General features: G+C 43.3%; 3 protein-coding genes across 6 annotated transcripts in view; 2 read left to right on the forward strand and 1 right to left on the reverse strand.

Annotated features, from left to right (window-relative positions):
* Nucleotides 1-626: 626 nt before the first annotated feature.
* Nucleotides 627-6,577, forward strand: icmt (isoprenylcysteine carboxyl methyltransferase). The gene is made up of 5 exons (XM_007575440.2): nt 627-911; nt 1,909-1,997; nt 2,118-2,287; nt 2,735-2,952; nt 3,663-6,577. Exons 1-5 carry the CDS (start codon nt 693-695, stop codon nt 3,840-3,842), a joined length of 876 nt encoding a protein of 291 aa, XP_007575502.1. The 5' UTR covers nt 627-692; the 3' UTR covers nt 3,843-6,577.
* Nucleotides 6,578-7,334: 757 nt separating this feature from the next.
* On the forward strand, nt 7,335-11,470 carry LOC103154231 (60S ribosomal protein L22). Of its 2 annotated transcripts, none has more exons than XM_007575441.2 (4): nt 7,335-7,434; nt 7,914-8,024; nt 8,825-8,949; nt 11,281-11,470. In XM_007575441.2, exons 1-4 carry the CDS (start codon nt 7,423-7,425, stop codon nt 11,423-11,425), a joined length of 393 nt encoding a protein of 130 aa, XP_007575503.1. In that variant the 5' UTR covers nt 7,335-7,422; the 3' UTR covers nt 11,426-11,470. The 2 variants fall into 2 exon arrangements, with proteins under 2 accessions (XP_007575503.1, XP_016518048.1); XM_016662562.1 differs by having other exon boundaries at nt 7,357-7,434; nt 7,917-8,024.
* A 655-nt stretch (nt 11,471-12,125) lies between these two features.
* rcc2 (regulator of chromosome condensation 2) overlaps nt 12,126-16,849 on the reverse strand; it is an 11,248-nt gene continuing 6,524 nt past the window's right edge. For all 3 annotated transcript variants that reach the window (XM_007575443.2, XM_007575442.2, XM_016662558.1), the window contains exons 4-13: nt 16,046-16,189; nt 15,830-15,961; nt 15,627-15,715; nt 15,404-15,518; nt 15,046-15,212; nt 14,769-14,949; nt 14,602-14,707; nt 14,443-14,515; nt 14,284-14,361; nt 12,126-12,985 (exon numbers count right to left, since the gene is read on the reverse strand). In XM_007575443.2, coding sequence (XP_007575505.1) covers nt 12,881-12,985; nt 14,284-14,361; nt 14,443-14,515; nt 14,602-14,707; nt 14,769-14,949; nt 15,046-15,212; nt 15,404-15,518; nt 15,627-15,715; nt 15,830-15,961; nt 16,046-16,189 — 1,190 coding nt within the window. In that variant the 3' untranslated portion in view covers nt 12,126-12,880. The remainder of the gene's footprint in view (nt 12,986-14,283; nt 14,362-14,442; nt 14,516-14,601; nt 14,708-14,768; nt 14,950-15,045; nt 15,213-15,403; nt 15,519-15,626; nt 15,716-15,829; nt 15,962-16,045; nt 16,190-16,849) is intronic.

Genomic DNA, 16,849 nt, shown 5'->3' on the forward strand with positions numbered 1-16,849 from the left:
CTAATTTTTTCCAGATATCTGGCATCTCTTCTGAGATCATAAAGAAGGCAGTCTGCCAGCAGAAGATTCTTGGATTTGTAGTATTAATGTTACGTGTATCAATATAATTACATTCTGAGCCAAATCTGGCTCATGGACTTGAATTTGACAACTGCAATATAAGTAAATTTATTTTAACCCCAGCGGCGTCAGCAAATTGAATTCATACTTTACGTTGTCTTTATATTTTAACTGAAGCTCTATTAGCAGAGTAGTCCTCTCTCCTAACATCCAACTTTGTAGAGACCTATTCCATGGAGCCAAACTCTGAACATGTAAAAGGGATAAGGATGAAGCTGTGCTAAAATAATTAAGTAGGTCACAGATGAAAATTGGCCTATATAACACATCGAATGAATGATTATTTGCATGAAACCTGGTTTTATCCAGTGTCCTCTTCCAGTATTAGAAGCCTCAACTCCTGTCAGGTAGAAACACTGAGTTTTTCTTTATAATGTGTTACTATGGCTGTATAACTAGACGTGCATTTCTGGAGCGGAAAATTCAGAACTTTTCCATACTTGAAGAACTCGGACCTCACTTTCTACAAAAACCAAGATTTTTTTTTTTCTCTGATGGTCATTGAATGCGGCATACGTCAACAACCTTGAGACCTCGCGAGACTTGTTTTGGCACATCCCGGTACTTCCATCATGGCAGGCAGTAAGTTGGTATTGGAAGGCAGAGTGAGTATAAAAAGCTTTCTTTTAGGCCTCAGCGTCGTCCTTATCCCACTCATCCGGACCTGGTTCGGACACCTGGACTGGGTCTTTGATTATCTGACAGAGACTCCAGGGAAAATTGCAATTTGTGTCCACATTGCGGCTATTAACGGCCTTTTGCTTGTCATATACAGAGGACCAGTGTATAAGGTAAGCACATACGATTCTCTACATCCCGTAAATTTGACCAACAGACCATTGCTTGTGCTTAAAATGTTTCCTGCTCTTCAGTCTGTTGCTGGGACGAGCAGAGAGTTTCATTCTCTGTTTCAGCCTGAGAGGAGGATTAGCAAACCCCCAGCTTCAGCTCTGTGCAGATAATCTTATTAGACGAATCGAGAAGACAGCTGGTGTTACCTAGCTAACCATAGGACTCCGGCACATTAGCAACATATTGTTTTACTTTCACATGTGAAGCTGTACGGAAGCTCAGACGTGCCATTGCTGAAGAACTCAATCGTATTCGTAACTTTGTTGAACTATTCCAGCCACAGAGACTAACCCTCGAGTATGCAGGAATGTTTTTTTTGTTTTGTTATTATATTACTACTTATAAACAGAAATTCAATAGTGGTTCTTTAAAAATGGCGACACATGTTCTTTAGTGCATATTTATTAAATATTTCCCTTCATCATTTTAGGCCATTATATTTGTCTTCTGTTCAAATTCAGCTAAAAAGTACTTTATCCCAAAGGGAAATTAAATGTTGTTGTAACTCGTATTGTACAAGTATCTTCAAAGAGTCATTTTGGACAGTGTTGCTGTGGGCAGGAAGGATCTCCAGTGGCAGTCAGTCTTACAACAAATCTTCAGAAGCCTCTGACTGAAGACTGCTGTTGTATGACGCTCACGCTAACAGCTCAACATCCACAATATTCCTCATGAACATATCCTGGATGATGACATCATAAGTTGCTTTGCTAATCCACCTTCTTTTCTTTTGCCACTCCTCTGTAAACGCCATAAACAGTATTATATTGTGTTTATCTAATACTATATAAACAATACATATGCTATATTACAGTAAACACCATTAGATGGTGTTTATGGAGTTAACAGACTGTCTTTATAGGACATGTTAGCTCCAGCTAATTGTCTCCATGAGAACAGAACGGTCTGATAACAGAGTGTCGTGGCCTGTTGCAGGTTGCTGTGAGAGCCTGCTTTCTGGGAGTTACATTCGGCTGTGGCCTAATCATTAGCTTCTCTGACACCACTTGGACACATTTTGGCTGGTATGTATCAAATATGAACTGCATTGTTTGGTTTTTGTCAATTAAAAAAATGTCTTATAGCGACCTCTATCATCAGGAGGGTCAGACAAGTTGTAACGTGTCAAATGTGTCTTCGTCCAGGTACATGTGCTCCCTTTCGTTCTTCCATTACTCCGAATACCTGGTGACCGCCGTCATCAACCCTCGCAGCCTGTCGCTGGACTCGTTCCTGCTCAACCACAGCCTGGAATACACGCTGGCCGCCGTGTCGTCATGGCTGGAGTTCACCGTGGAGAAGCTCACTGTTCCAGGTGCCGCTTGCTGCAGGTTTCTGCTCTGTGAGCTAACAGCTGTTGGCTTGTGTGTGGCTTTTATTAACAGGATGTTTGGGTTCCCAAAGTAGAATGAGAAGAGCTTGATCTGAGCAGCTGCTTTGAATAACATCACTGGGGCAAATTAATTATAATGTTGTTTTGAGACCATTTTCAATTAATTTGTAGATGATTGCATAATAATGCAAGTTTGCGCTCCCAAAGATAACACACTCTAATTTTGGAAAAGAACACTTTACACTGGAACTGGAAGATATTTTAAACATTCCAAATAAAACGACCAAAAACAATAAATAAAACAAAATAAAAAGGTCACTCCTCCAGTCAGTGAATTAGATGTTGATGTTTTGCCTACATCTTTATTAGATTTTTTCCAAAAACATTTATGTGCTATTTCTCTATCTTGGCCTCTGTCTCCTGCCATAGAGCTGAAGCATCTAACCTGGGTCAGCTTGGTTGGACTGGTCATGGTGCTGTGCGGCGAGGGCCTGCGGAAGGCTGCCATGTTGACGGCCGGCTCCAACTTCAACCACATTGTCCAGAATGAGAAAGCCCAGAGCCACGTTCTGGTCACCAGCGGGGTCTACGCCTACTTCAGACACCCGTCCTACGTGGGCTGGTTCTACTGGAGCATAGGAACTCAGGTGACACGATTCATGCTACTCTTTAGTGTTAATGCAAACTTTACTGTATGACCAACCACTTGAACAGCTTCAGTCAGTTATTTACCAGCTGTTGCTCCTCACTGGTTCTCATCCATCTCTGTCATGTCTTACAGCTTTGGATGTCTGATCTGTTAATATTCAGGATTTTTGAAAAGTTACTAGAAGATCTACAGCATTCCAACATAAAGCTTTTGCAGAGACATGACTCCACTTTGACTGGTCTCTTGAGAACCATTTATCTGAGCCCTAAACAGGACCGAAAGCGATGAATGACATTTAGTCTGATTCATTAACATGAGGATGGACACGTTAAGCTTGGAAATGCACTGGTTTAGACACCAGTGTATTTCCACTGTCTTACTACTAGTGATTTTGTCTTGTCAGTTAATATTTGTAATGTTATTGAAAAATCCAAAGTATTCTACAAAAAAAATTACATAAAGTTGGTTTTAACTGTTTCAAAATAAACAGCAACGACTCGGAGTGGAAGGAGAACCGCTGGCGAGGAAACTGGATTAAACTGGTCTGGCAGCAATTCAAAAAAAACTAATGAATGATGATCAATATCGCCTGATGAGAAATGCTTATATAGTGATTCGTTTCTCATTCATATCGCCCCGCCCTGCCCTCTCTAAGTGTTAGTTTGCTGCCATGTTGTGTTGTTTGCTCACGAGCGTCTGTTGCTGCAGGTCATGCTGTGCAACCCGGTCTGCATCCTGGGCTACACGATAGCCAGCTGGCGCTTCTTCCGGGAGCGAATAGAGGAGGAGGAGCTCTCGCTCATCCACTTCTTTGCCGAGGACTACGTGGAGTACAAGAGGAAGGTCCCCACCGGGCTGCCCTTCATCTCTGGGATCCGGGTCAACTAGTCCCCATAGACCTGGACACCAAGCCCAACAGACTTCAAGCTCCTTAGCAGGTCAGACCTGGTGGCGATGTGTGGTCTGCTGGAGCAGCTGCCACCCCCTCCTCAAGGTGAAGCCCCGGCTGAGAGCCCGCAGCGCCAGCAGCTGCAGAGGCAGAGTGACGGCAGCTGGGCTGCTGTTTTTCTACCAACGTCCAGTATATGAACAGAGAACCTCAGCTGTACACGCATTCCCACTCTCGCCCGTTTCTGTCTGCATGCCGTCACCATGGCGATAGGTTTCCACTCATCTGCCGGCTGCTTTGCCCGGACCCTTCAGCATCACATGTCAGAGTTGACTTCATGTATTAGAGATGTTTCACAGAAAATGAACAATATTAAGAGGTTTTAATGTGGAGGGACACGCTTAAGGCTTTTCCCAATCAGAAGTATTTAGATGGAGGACCTGTTGATGCAGAGTCTAAATCTTCTACTGCTTTTTTTCTACATCTACTGCTTGCTCACTCACCATAAAATCAATGTCCATATTTATTCCTGACCCCACTCTCTAAGGTCGTAAAAAAACGTATTTCTACAAAAGCCATGTTTTCTCATTTGCACTTTCTCATTTGAGCATCTTGTTCTATGTCTGCAGAAACAATGAAACTTTCTCTCCAGAAAGGAGAACCAGGTCCAGACACCAACCACAGACGGTCTGTGATTGGTGTCTGGACCTGGTTCCGACAGTCTGGCTGGGAAGAGGAAGAAGATAGTCACCCTCTCCTGTGATCACCTCCTGCTTTTCTTTCATCTCCTGATATTTTCTAGACGGGGAGAGATGAATTAAAATAAGAACTGCCTTTAAGCAGAGATAGAAACGGGACCAGCAGGAGAAAGTTGACCTCCACTTCTGAGACGACTAAATGTAAATGTTTCTGTAGATTTTTACTTTTTTTTTCTCTCTCTCTCTCAATGAGACACGCCGCAATATCACATTACATGTGCTGTTTAGCTGAGCAGGGTGTCCTTTGTTATTTAAAACATTACATAACATAGAACACCTGAACTTTGTTGTTTTTTTTCTCTAAAACTGTAGAGGAGCGTAGCGTGGTGAGCCTCTGGTCTTTTCTGTAATGGGTGAAGCTGTACGTGTGGCAGAGTTGGGTCTGGGGAATCTTCTGGTGCTCAGGGTTTTGCTTTGGTAGTGGCTGCTTTTTCATCCATTTTGCTTTCCAGATGTGTGCTCATCTTGTGGCGTCCCCTCTCATTCGTTAGCATCATTTAGAGTCACCAGGCATGATGACTTGTCGTACTGTTTAATATTTAAGCAATTTTTTTTGGTTGTTTGTTTTAAATCAATGATTTATAACGACTGTAGCACAAACTCGGACGTCCTCTAAGGACTACTAGGTTCTCATGTTGGAAGCGCAATGAGTTCCAAAGTTGTCCCAATAATTCTCACACATTTCCATAAATAGTTTGTGCGTCTGTACAAACCACAAACAGACCAAAGTATTATGCAGAAGATGTTTAGATGTGTGCGTGGTGCGTCGCAGTGGGAAGGAATGTTGCGGTCAGGATGTTGCACTAAAGTCTTGACCTCCACACTTTGTGTTTCATAATAAAGTCTTCCCTTCATGGTTTACAATTCTGAAACAGAGACTATATTAAAGGATGGACGAGGTCACTCTGAGGCGTCAGGCAGTCAGGTATGCAGTGGCGCCCAGACGGGGTCGTGACCCCTGTCGATAAATGCTGCCTCCCAGAGAATCATGTTCAATACATACAAAGGCATACAGGCCATCTTCTATCAAGTGTGTTCCAATTCAATAAAGCACATATATATATACATCTAGCCATGATTGAAACCAAGTGCATCCCCTTGTCATTCTTTTGAGATTAATATAGAAATAATTTGGTCTCTAAAGTTCTATCAGTACAATAATTAGTGGGCTAATAATCCAAAATTGAAAGGTTTATATAATTAGAAGTCAAAAATCTCTTCTTACCTTAACTGCTGCTACTAAAACTTCATATCACATTACATGCTTTGAAAGCTCACTGACAGGTTGTTGTTCTGATTACACACCCTATGTTAATCGGTTATCTAATAGTCAAGTGGCAATAACGTTCTGTTCCATCAGTCCTCTGGCTTTAATCAAAATGAAACATGTGTCATGAAATACCAACTGAGTACTTAAACATGTCATTTGAAAGGTGTTGAATTCCCCTTATTACATTAAATGTTTCATATTTTTATTGAATTGGAACAAACATTAACGCAATTCAATGAATTGTATACTAGTTAAGGCCCAAACTACCCCTGTTAGCAATGTTTCCAGCACCTACAGTTTGTCTCAGCTACTGTTTTAGCAGATTGACCTCCAAAACCCATCAGAATTTGATCATCTATTTCTGTCAGTCCCTCTGCAGCGCCTCCTCTGACGTCGACTGCAGAGACAACTCATTTCCACCACATTCAACAAGACAAAACTTCAAAACTTTGGTCTAAATTTGAATAACCGCTCAGTAAAGGTCATGTTTTTGTTTATCTTTTAATCTGACACATGTAGCTTCTCCACAAAGTACCTGGTGGGAGATTTCTGGTAAATGATTAAAAGTTGTGGGCACATACACGGATTTTATGCTGCATTTTACCTGCATAGAGAACCTTTATGGCAGGTTTTCCACTTTGACTGAAAACTGTTGACTGCATTTATTCAGCACTGCTTGTATGAAATAAAGTTGAGGTTATTATCTAAACGGCTCTGTTTTTTTGTTTTTTCTCTGATGCTGATATATTAATATTTCTGTCATGGCCAATAACTAATATTTGATATTATATGTATTATATTTTACTACACTTTAGGCACCTTAAATAAAACAACCACACTGTTGACTTCTCTACTGCTTCAGTCCTGCCCTGCAGCACAATCGCCATCATCACATGACCAAGTAAATATCACATGACCAGCCTCCTCCTCACCCCCTCCGGAAACAAATGGCGACAAAATGGAAATAAATATCGGTTCTTAATATCGCCTGGTTTTATTCATTAGACACAGTTTTTGGACCAAAGCCAATATGCTCAAAACAAATGGCCGATTCCGATGTTATTGCTGATATTTTATGCATCCCTAGAATGCATAAACTATGCATTCTAGGTCTATATAATCTGCTCTTCTTTAGACCAGGTTTTCTAAACATGCACTAAATATAATTCTCTATTTTGAAAGTTAAGGAAGTTTTCTAAAATGTGTTTCTATTTTCAGATTTTAGAAAAAAGAATCGTCTAACTTTTACAAAGGAGGAACAAAAGCTACGCAGTAGTCTTTTCTGTTCTTATAGTAAAAAACATACATGGACTATTCAAAAATAAGATGCACATTGTAATACAAGACTTATACTTCTTATACGATGATATCGTAAAGAACATAATTGCTAGAACCACCCTTTGTTAAATACATTTATTTGGTTTTCTAAGAGTTGAGATGGAATTAATGCCCTTTAATCGATCACGGATAACAGGATACGATCAGTGACTCGGTATTTTATTTTAAACGCATGCGCACTACTGGCTCTTCCTTTCTGCTAGCTTCTCAGCCATGGCGCCTATTGTAAGTGAAGCGCTCTGTTATTACAGTCTTAATTACAGCTCAATAGTCAGTGGTAGCTTCCGAGAAAATGGCTGTCGTGACAGTGCAACTGTGGTTTAAGGTTTTAGTGTCATAAAATCAGACTAAAGGCCGGTTACGAGGCGGCTTGTTGTTAGTTTGGGTCTGCGGCGGCCTGTTAGCTGTTAGCTCGTAAGTCACCACGTTGTTCCCCCAGCTGACGGCTGCGCTTAGCTTCTGCTGAGATTAAATGGCTAACGCGATCAGATGATAAGCTTGGTTTATTACTTTCTTGATAATCCTGTAGCAGCTAAAGCCTGAAACCGAGCTGAACCAAACGGCTAAATCTTTTAGAAACACCCAGAAATCAGCGTTTGGTCCGCCGTTTATAAAACAAAAAATAGCCCCAGTTAAACCAGACCAGTGTTTTAGCCCAGTCTTAAAATATTTTTGTGTTTATTGAAAGTATTTTCTTCTATTAGCAGAAGAAGCAGAACACCGGCAAAGGTGGGAAGAAGAAGAAGCAGGTGCTGAAGTTCACTCTGGACTGCACCCATCCTGTTGAAGATGGCATCATGGACGCTGCTAACTTTGTAAGTGCCGCTCTCCTCGGCTCTGCCCCTGCATGGGCTCTGCACTCACATTCTGCTGTTGTTGTTTTTTTGGCTAGTAATAACCATGTTCTGATCGGGGAACAAATGTGATTTCTTGATGAGATGCAAATTAGCGACCACAGCAGCTTCCCTGTTAGGAAGTCTAGGATTGTGCTCTTCTGAGAAATCAGCAGAATGTCCGATTGTCTGCAGATTAACATGCAGAAGATGCTGCACAGCAGCTTGACATGTGGGTCACAACACGGATATCACCGTGTGTGAGTGGAGAGGAGGTCTAAACACAATGACTTTAACGATGCACGTAATCAGATGCTCTCTAAACATTAAGCTGAAGTTGGTTTTCGATTGAGGAAATGGCTATGGGACAATTCTGCCTTGTTTTTCACTACCTTGCACATGCTCAGTCTGCTGTGGTTTAGAAACGACAACATTTAGACTCTTCAAACCCGGACTAGATTATTTTACACTACACGCAGAATGTTTAATACCCAGTTTGAGATTTGTGAAACCTTCATTTGGTTTGTGGAAGGTCAATAAAAGAGCCATGTTGGTGGTGTTGTTTTTTAAGCATCTGGAGTATATTAGTACAGCACAAGCTCAGAAACTACAACATGTAGACTCTTCTAACCTGGACCATGTTATTCTATAATAATAACATATTTCAATCCAAGTTTGTAATACTTGCTTGTTTGTGATACAAGTTGACTTTAACTTCTGTTAAAGCCAACTTGTATTAATTCCACTGCACTAACACGACCCCCTGTGTGACTGGTTTCCAGGAGCAGTTCCTGCAGGAGCGCATCAAGGTGAACGGGAAAGCTGGCAACCTGGGCGGAGGGGTGGTGTCCATCGAGAGGAGCAAGAGCAAGATCACAGTTTCCTCTGAGGTCCCCTTCTCTAAGAGGTGAGGACCACTCAGTGTTTAGCTCCAGGGTACTGTGGATGAAACGTCACCATGGAAACGTATCACCTCTACCTGCTGTCTGGGTGAAAGGGCAGCTGGTATCACCACTGTTTACAACCTTTTTGTGTTGTTTATAGATCTCATACCTTTATATAGAAAAAGATGTGCAAAATTCTTTGCTCTGCTACTTTATAAAACACTTTAAAAGCAACAGCTTTGACAAAGTGTACAGATTGCAAACATCAAGTCTATGGATAGGACAAAAGAAATTAGACAATAAGATCAGTAAAACACTAAAAGGAATACAAATGTGTTTTAAGTGTAAGGGCAGATGGTTCCATGATGTGGGAGCAGCAACTCTACAGGCTCCATCTCCTCTGAGCTTCAGTTCAGCTGATCAGCCGGCCTGAGGCATATGGAGCAGCTCAGAGAGGAAAGACGGGACAAGACCTTGTAAACCTTTAGGAACTCTGAAAAGCACAGGCATTCATGGGTTGGGGTGAGGAGGAGTGGATGCGTCTTCCTCTCTGCAACTCTAGTTACAAGCCGAGCAGCAGCGTTCAGGCCTGAGGGACGACTGGCTGATTGAGATACATTCTGATTAAATAATGCGTATGATTTATGTGGACTCGGATGTCATTAATCCCATCATTACGTGGGTTTTTGTGAACCAGGTTTTATTCTGAACAGAAGTGCCGACATCGCAGAGTGTTAAGAGTCCCTTTAAAAAAGAAAGACACAGGAGAAGCTGTACCTCCATCTGTCCAGAACATAAACGCAGCAGCAGCCGTGTGTGTTCTGTGTCCTCTGGGCTCCCAAAACGGACCAGCGCCAGATTCTAATAATGGTTCAGATCTTACTTACATGTTAGAGGACTAATTCTGACGTTAGGTGCGTAATGTTGCTGTCTGGTCTGTCGGCTCGTTCCTTCAGTACAACATGTGTGATCATGTTTGTAGCTGAATCTGCCCCATCAGCCCAGAAGTCCAGTGTTAGTCTCAGTCTGCCAGGGATCCTGTGCTCTGACAAAATCTGGACTGTCAGCTCTGCATATGGATGGAAAGTTCTGGGACTTCCAGATTTTAGTCCCTATCCCAGAGTTGTTCCATTAATTCATTCATCCATTTGTCTGTCAATCTGTCTATGCTTTCTACAGGTTCTGCATATCAAACCTGGCTGTTGTAGAAAGTCCAGAAACGTGTGATTTTTGTGTTGACACTTGAACGTTTTCCTAAAAAAGGACGATTTATCTTGGCATTTTGAGTCAGGAAATGTTCAGGAAGCCTTAACATCAGAAGATATTCCATTAATCACACCTGCAGGACAAACAGGAGCACACATTGACTACAGATTCAGACAATGGAAAAGGATGAAAGAATGGTTCATTTTCTCTTGTCCCGTAGTGTGGATAGCAAGTATTTGGACTAAAGAAATTAAATAACCATGAAATGAAAAGCTATGACGTCCTCCCAGGAGTAAAACTGCAGAAAAAGATCTGACACCTTTGCTACTAATCTCCCCCCTCAGTAGCAAGTTTCCGGATGGATCAGTGAAGTGTGTGTGAAGGGGCTTCAAACACTAACACACACGTCTGCAGGCAGCAAGACAGAGACGAAGCTCACTGTCAGGTTTCTCATCTGTTGTCATGTTGAGTTCCTGTGCTTCTGTTAATTTAACTATATTGAAACTGATTTTACGGGTCTGTTTGTGCAGTCATTTCTATGACATTTAGCATCTTTTCAGATTAATTCATTCCATCCTGCTCGTTTTGTTGAAGGAAGATTAGTAACCCTGTTTGCTAAAAGCTCAAGTAATTCATCTAGAATCAACAGTAACAGTCATTAATTTGTGTCTCGTTATCTTAAGTTATTTTCGAGTCTTTAAAGCTCAGCATCAGATTGAATGTTGCTAGGAAGTGTAGTTTGCGTTGTTGAAAATTCTCTTTTAAATGCCTGAAATGTGCATGAATTTGGATTACGTGCTGTTTATGTTCATAACTTGTACAAGTTGAACTGCTGAAACAATTCTACATTAAAAATGATTAAATGAAGGCCTGGTGCTCAGTGACAAGTCACTGTAGATGTATTCTGAAGATGCCTGTTTTCAAATGGGCGTTTTATTATTGTAGCAATGCCAGGAAATAATAGTCACCCATCTTTATCTCAATAGTACCACAAAATATGCTATTTCCTGTCCACATTTCTCCCTCCGACAGTCACATGTGACCAACCTTTCACTGGAACAGTATTAATGCTCGGACATGTTGCTCATTCATAATTCATGCAATTGGTGGAAGTATTTTGTATTTGAGACCAATTTGTTATTTTGCAGGTACCTGAAGTATCTGACCAAGAAGTACCTTAAGAAGAACAATCTTCGCGACTGGCTGCGCGTTGTCGCCAACACCAAGGAGAGCTACGAGCTCCGCTACTTCCAGATCAATCAGGACGAAGAGGAGGAGGAGGATGAAGATTAAATTGGCATTTTGTAGGTTTAAATAAATTTTGTTTACAGTACAAAACCTTGTCTGTGTTTTCAGTCGATGGAATCCATACGGTACCAGGATAGGTCTGGTATTTTGTCGACCCAGCGTGTGGCGTCGAAGGTGTTGGGCTCGTATTGAGAAACGATTTGCTTCGTTGAGGCTTTAAATTTTACTGAATTGCTAATGTTTGCTGGTGACACATGTAGTGTGCCAGTTTGACACTGTGAAGCTGAATGGAAATTACCTGTACTGCAAAGAGAGAAGAACCAATCCGAATGAGGCAGCTGCTAATTCAACGTCTGGAAGCGTGGGCGACGGCTTCCTTCACTTCCTCTGCTGCCATTGCTTGAAACTACGAGCAGACCACAATTCTAAAACACAAAAAATCATCGTCGTTCGCTGCTTCTCTGCCTGCTCATTGGCCCGGTCAAAAATTGACCAGAGAGAATCCAGAGTCGAGGGGAATCAAGTCCAGACTGTCGGAAGAGAGAATATTTCTGGAAAGGAATTGCACAGGAAGGCAGTGGCCAGGCTGAGTTAGAGAAGTTTAACCTTCCTCACAAACCCACACATCATTATACATTTATAGAAGTTACATACAGCAGCTTTAAGTAAAAATGTTTATTGTGCTCGCAGGTGAATTATTCAGCTTTTTTTTATTTATTGATTTAATCAAAAAAGCAACATGAGCTCATTTTACATGGACTTTATTTAATCATTGCAATGAAAAAACAAACAATGTAACCAAGAAATCTCATCATAAAAATAGAAAGCAGTACAAACAGAACTCTGCCTGATAAGAACAGATCAGTTCTGAAAGTTCTGGCCTGCTCGTGGATCCGCTTTGAGCGTTGGAATAAACGAAGGCTTGGCGCCGACAGGCTCCGCTTATGGAGTGAGTATCCTGGATACAAACACTGAAGGAAGAAGATTAAAGGAATGTAACATCAAGTGGAGTGCACCAGCTCAGAACATCAGCTTCCAACTGTTTGCAATCGGAGGCGGCAGCAGCAGCAGCAGACACGGGCTCAAACTGCTAAACAACCGATTCATCGTGGCCTCCATACCCCGAAATGGACGTAGAGAAAAGGCACAGGTATGGAGGATTGGTCTCCGAAACCCCTCAGCAGCTAAGAGCTGCTGTAGCACCAGGAAACATGACATTTTCAAACAAACGACACGAGAAGAAGAAGAACGTTAAAGTGGAAAATCAAATGATACAAGGACAAATGTGGGGCGGGGGGAGGGCATGACTGCAAATCCTGAAGAGCTGGGAGAGACGCTCTGCAGAATCATCGTCTGCCTCATCTCCCAACTCTGGTTTTTAGTGTCCCAATTCGCTTGCAGCCAGTCTGCTGGTAGTTGAGATGTTTTCTGCACGAACTCCTCTGTCCCCACCGGTCACCGGGCCAGGAGCGCCAGCTGGCTGAGGCAGCTGGGTTCCTCCTAGATGGTTCGGGGGTTATACTCAGGCAGCTTCTTCAGCTTCTCCTGTTCCTGCTCAGTGTCTTGCCTGGCGATGACCAAGGAGTGGGAGTAGCCCATCACCACCTGGGGAGACCAACACGTTTCAAACATCTGGGGCTGGAAATCTGAGACCCGAGGAGCCACCGCTCCTACAGGCCCGCTGTTTTCAACAAACTACAAGTTTCCACCAGAGGCTTTTAGCCCTGGAGGTCAAAAATCACAAAGTTGAACGTACTCCAGGTCATTTTAGGTTTCCCCATTGAAAACACGTTTAAAATATATTTCTTTCATTTTACCTGCTCAGCAAATGAAACATGAAATATTTTAATAAAATAAATGTCCTGGTGTTAAAGTTAGTTTCCTAACTTTTTGGGTGGAATGTTTTCCATATTTGCTGGTCAAGATCATGTTTAGTACATGACCAACAGCAACCAGAATGTGAAAATACATCCACTGATGCATCTGGACACATCATTAACGGTGTTCTTGGAGTCATTGGGAGAACCAGGTCTTTCATAAACCCTCTTCCAGGTGACCCGGTCCAGATGGCTAACTAGCTACATTGACTTCACTGCTCTCCTCTCTTAAGCCACAACCACCTTGAGACCCTCTGCTGCTTCAGTGGTGCTAAAGCAGCAGAGTTTTCCACCTTGAGAACCGTCTCAGAAAACTTTCACTGGATTTAGCCACAATGAACGACTGAGCAAAGTCTGAGCTTGGGTAAAAAAAATAATAAAAAAAAGTTGCTGGATGTTTTTGGCACATTTTACATGAATTCATAAAACCATGGGTTGTAAAAGAAAACTACTTTTCATTTAAAAAGGTATCCATTTGTCAGTGAAAAGCATACTCCAAAAAATGGAGAAAAAAAAGAGACATCAGGTCCATCTGCTGGACGGACCTAAACCTGCATGTTGTGTTTCCACTGGCATGGCCTGCTGAGTCTGTCAGAGTGATTACACTTCATAAAGACATCCAGTCTACACAAAAAGCTGCTACTGTACCTTTCCCAAAGCAGATTTTCTGTTTCCTGTCTTAGCGAGACTCCTGGTCAGGAGGATTTTGTGTTCCAGGACCGTATAAGCAGGGTTATTTATTTCAGGTGACCAGTTCTGCCAGTAAACTGGCTCAACATCACTTCAGAAAATAAACAGAGGAAGTCGGTTTATTCTCCTCCTCCAGATTCCTCCAAAAATTATCTAACAAGTTTTTGCTGAAAACCCTCCAAGATGCATGCAGATTCATTCCTTCTTTTTCAAAAGCCTAAAGGCTCCGACATACTTCATACATACGTTCTCATCGACATCGACTCGTGTCTAAAGGTTAGACCTGGACGACTCCATGTGTAGCGTAGTGTTTTGTGCCGAGTTGCGGTCATGTACCTGCTCGACGTAGACGCCATCCAGAGTTTTAACTTCCTGAGCAGTTGTGGAGGATTTGGGCTTGTTGTCTCCGTATCCCTAAAAGTCACAAGGAGAAACGGATCGATTGGATATTCTCCTGACTCGCAGCAACACAGCCAACACCATGACCAGAATTACCAGCTCTCCACATGTGGGCGACGGCCCCCAGCTGATTGTGCTCTCATCTGCTGCAATGATGATGCTGCTTTTCCTGTCAAACACACACAACGCAGTTGGTTTTACGCACCGTTAAACCCTGAAAACCAGGAGCAGGAAGCGCTTGTCGAACCAGCTCACCCGCAGGCCAGGCTCCGGATCTTCCACCCACACAGATCCTGCACAGCTTTGGGGTACATGGTGGATTCTCTGGAGGTGTTGGTCACCCCCCAGAAGAACAGCCCCCCTGCAAAGCAGCAGACGGTCAGTACATGTCATCTACGGCTTGTGTTCTGCTCCTCTCTTACCCATTTCATTGAGGGCGAAGGAGCATTGGTAGCCGGCGTAGATCTGGGCAGCGCCGCGTCCCGGGAAGTCAAACAGCTTGACGAGTCGGGGAACCATCTCGTCTTTCTGCTCTGTGTGGCCCAGACGGCCGTAGCCTCCGAAACCCCAGCTGAACACCCGCTTCTGGGAGTCCAGCACCAGCTGTCCACACACACACACACACACACACATATAACAGTGTCAAGAGTGTTGAAGCAGTCAGCTGAACCAGTAGCGTGGGGAAGGGCTCTCTCTCACCGTGTGGTTGGCTCCACAGGCCACATCCCTCACCACCACGTTGGGCACCGGCATGATCTGACCGTCCTTGGACTTCTCAATGAAGATAGCAACGCGTCGAGGGATGAGCTCACAGTCAAACTCAATGCGCTGGGCTCGGGCGATAAACTTGCCGTCACTGTTGTGGCCTGCAGAGACACAGATCCGTAAGCTTTACTGTCATTTGTCACAGGGAAAGAGAAGTAAAATGGGTAATTTCCTATCTGAGCACAAAGTTATGTGTGCCATTTAAAAAGTTGAATCAAACAGGACAGAATGCGTTCTTGAAGGGTGCAAGACAGACTCGCTTCACCAAAGCAGATAATGGAAAAGTTTTTACCTAACTGTCCGTACTCAGGGCAGCCGAACGAATACAGGTTTCCTTTGCAGTCCACCACCATGCTGAACTCAGCACCGCAGGCTACCTTCACCAGAGGCTGACCATTGTAGGAAATCTGGGAAAAAAGATTAAAACACTGAGTGTGCCAGAATCACTGGGGAACCTGGAAGTCTCAACTGATCTGGGATGGACCAGGAATGATCTGGATGGAAGCCACACTAACCGGTGCCGGGCTGAGAACTGCATCAGTCTGGCTGCCTTGGCCGAGCTGACCCAGTTTGTTTTCACCGAAGGAATAAACGGTGCCGTCCTCTGAGGAAACAGCAGGAAACTCAGTATTTTTTCCCATTCATACAGAGATCCGAACACTCCGATCTGTTTGGAGAAACGGTCCAATCGCTGCTGGACCTGAGAGTTTCTGCCCACCTGTAAGTGCCATGGTATGATTGCGTCCGCAGGCTGCAGAAACGATCACCTGATCGGCCAGGCCCTCGATCAGCTTTGGAGCCTCCAAACGTTTGGTGTCCCCGTGACCGAGCTGACCTTTGTCATTACGACCTGAGGAGGAGAGAAGACGGCAGAGGTCAGGAGAGAACGCTGCTGGACGAGACGTTCAGAGAGAGGGAGCGTCATGGAGCTTACCCCAGCTCCAGAGTTTGCCCTCAGTGGTCATGAGGAGACTGTGAGCAGCGCAGGGGCCCGACACCACGCAGCTGACTTGGACGTCGTTCAGACAACCGTACCGGTGAGGACCCCACAGGTTCTGGCCCAAGTTACGGAAAGCAGCTGGAAAACACACATAGACCACACAGTAATGATGCTCAGTAATTACAGACACACACCACCTGTTGACTGTATTCTGTGTCCTGTAAGCAGTTTCTGCAGGTTGCAGCAGCCATGATGAATGCTCCTGATCAAAGACGCTCTGTCCTTGCTGCCATTGTGACAGAACAGCTTTTCTCCCACATGTCCAGCATCTACCAGGGAATGTTTCGCTCTACAAAAAGAACATCTGGGGATTTGCAATTTGGCATAAAATACATATCCCAATATCTGTTGTGATGGGTGAAGTAACAATTTATATCGCAATCTGTTTTTGGCATAAAATTAAAATAGAAAGGGGAAAAAAGCACGTACTAGTTGAGTGGAATGTACTCTACATAGGTTATATGCTACCAATCCAAACACCCATCATGGTGTTTTTTTTTAAAGCAAAATTTGCTGCTGGCTTTTGCTGTGGTTTAAATTATTGATTCAGTATTTTCACTGATGCTTATGTGATATTTTGTGAACTCAAAATGCTGTGGGCCGAATCTTTCTTTATCAGTTGAGGTCCCGTCAGCAGCGGTTCAAGCCGTCTGGTAGAAACGTTAAGGTGAAGCAGAGCGAATAGTGAGCAGGACGGTACCGAGGCTTTGAGCTGCGTCACGGCGACAGTCCGGTACC

This window comes from Poecilia formosa, unplaced genomic scaffold (genome assembly GCF_000485575.1).
Source record: "Poecilia formosa unplaced genomic scaffold, Poecilia_formosa-5.1.2 Scaffold377, whole genome shotgun sequence".
NCBI classification, from domain to species: Eukaryota; Metazoa; Chordata; class Actinopteri; order Cyprinodontiformes; family Poeciliidae; genus Poecilia; species Poecilia formosa.

Coding starts and splice junctions, on each gene's coding strand:
- icmt (XM_007575440.2), top strand. CDS start 693: ATGGCAGGCAGTAAGTTGGTATTGGAAGGCAGAGTGAGTATAAAAAGC. Junction 1,998..2,117: donor ACTTGGACACATTTTGGCTG/GTATGTATCAAA, acceptor GTCTTCGTCCAG/GTACATGTGCTCCCTTTCGT. Junction 2,953..3,662: donor ACTGGAGCATAGGAACTCAG/GTGACACGATTC, acceptor CTGTTGCTGCAG/GTCATGCTGTGCAACCCGGT.
- LOC103154231 (XM_007575441.2), top strand. Junction 8,025..8,824: donor TCATGGACGCTGCTAACTTT/GTAAGTGCCGCT, acceptor ACTGGTTTCCAG/GAGCAGTTCCTGCAGGAGCG. Junction 8,950..11,280: donor GAGGTCCCCTTCTCTAAGAG/GTGAGGACCACT, acceptor GTTATTTTGCAG/GTACCTGAAGTATCTGACCA.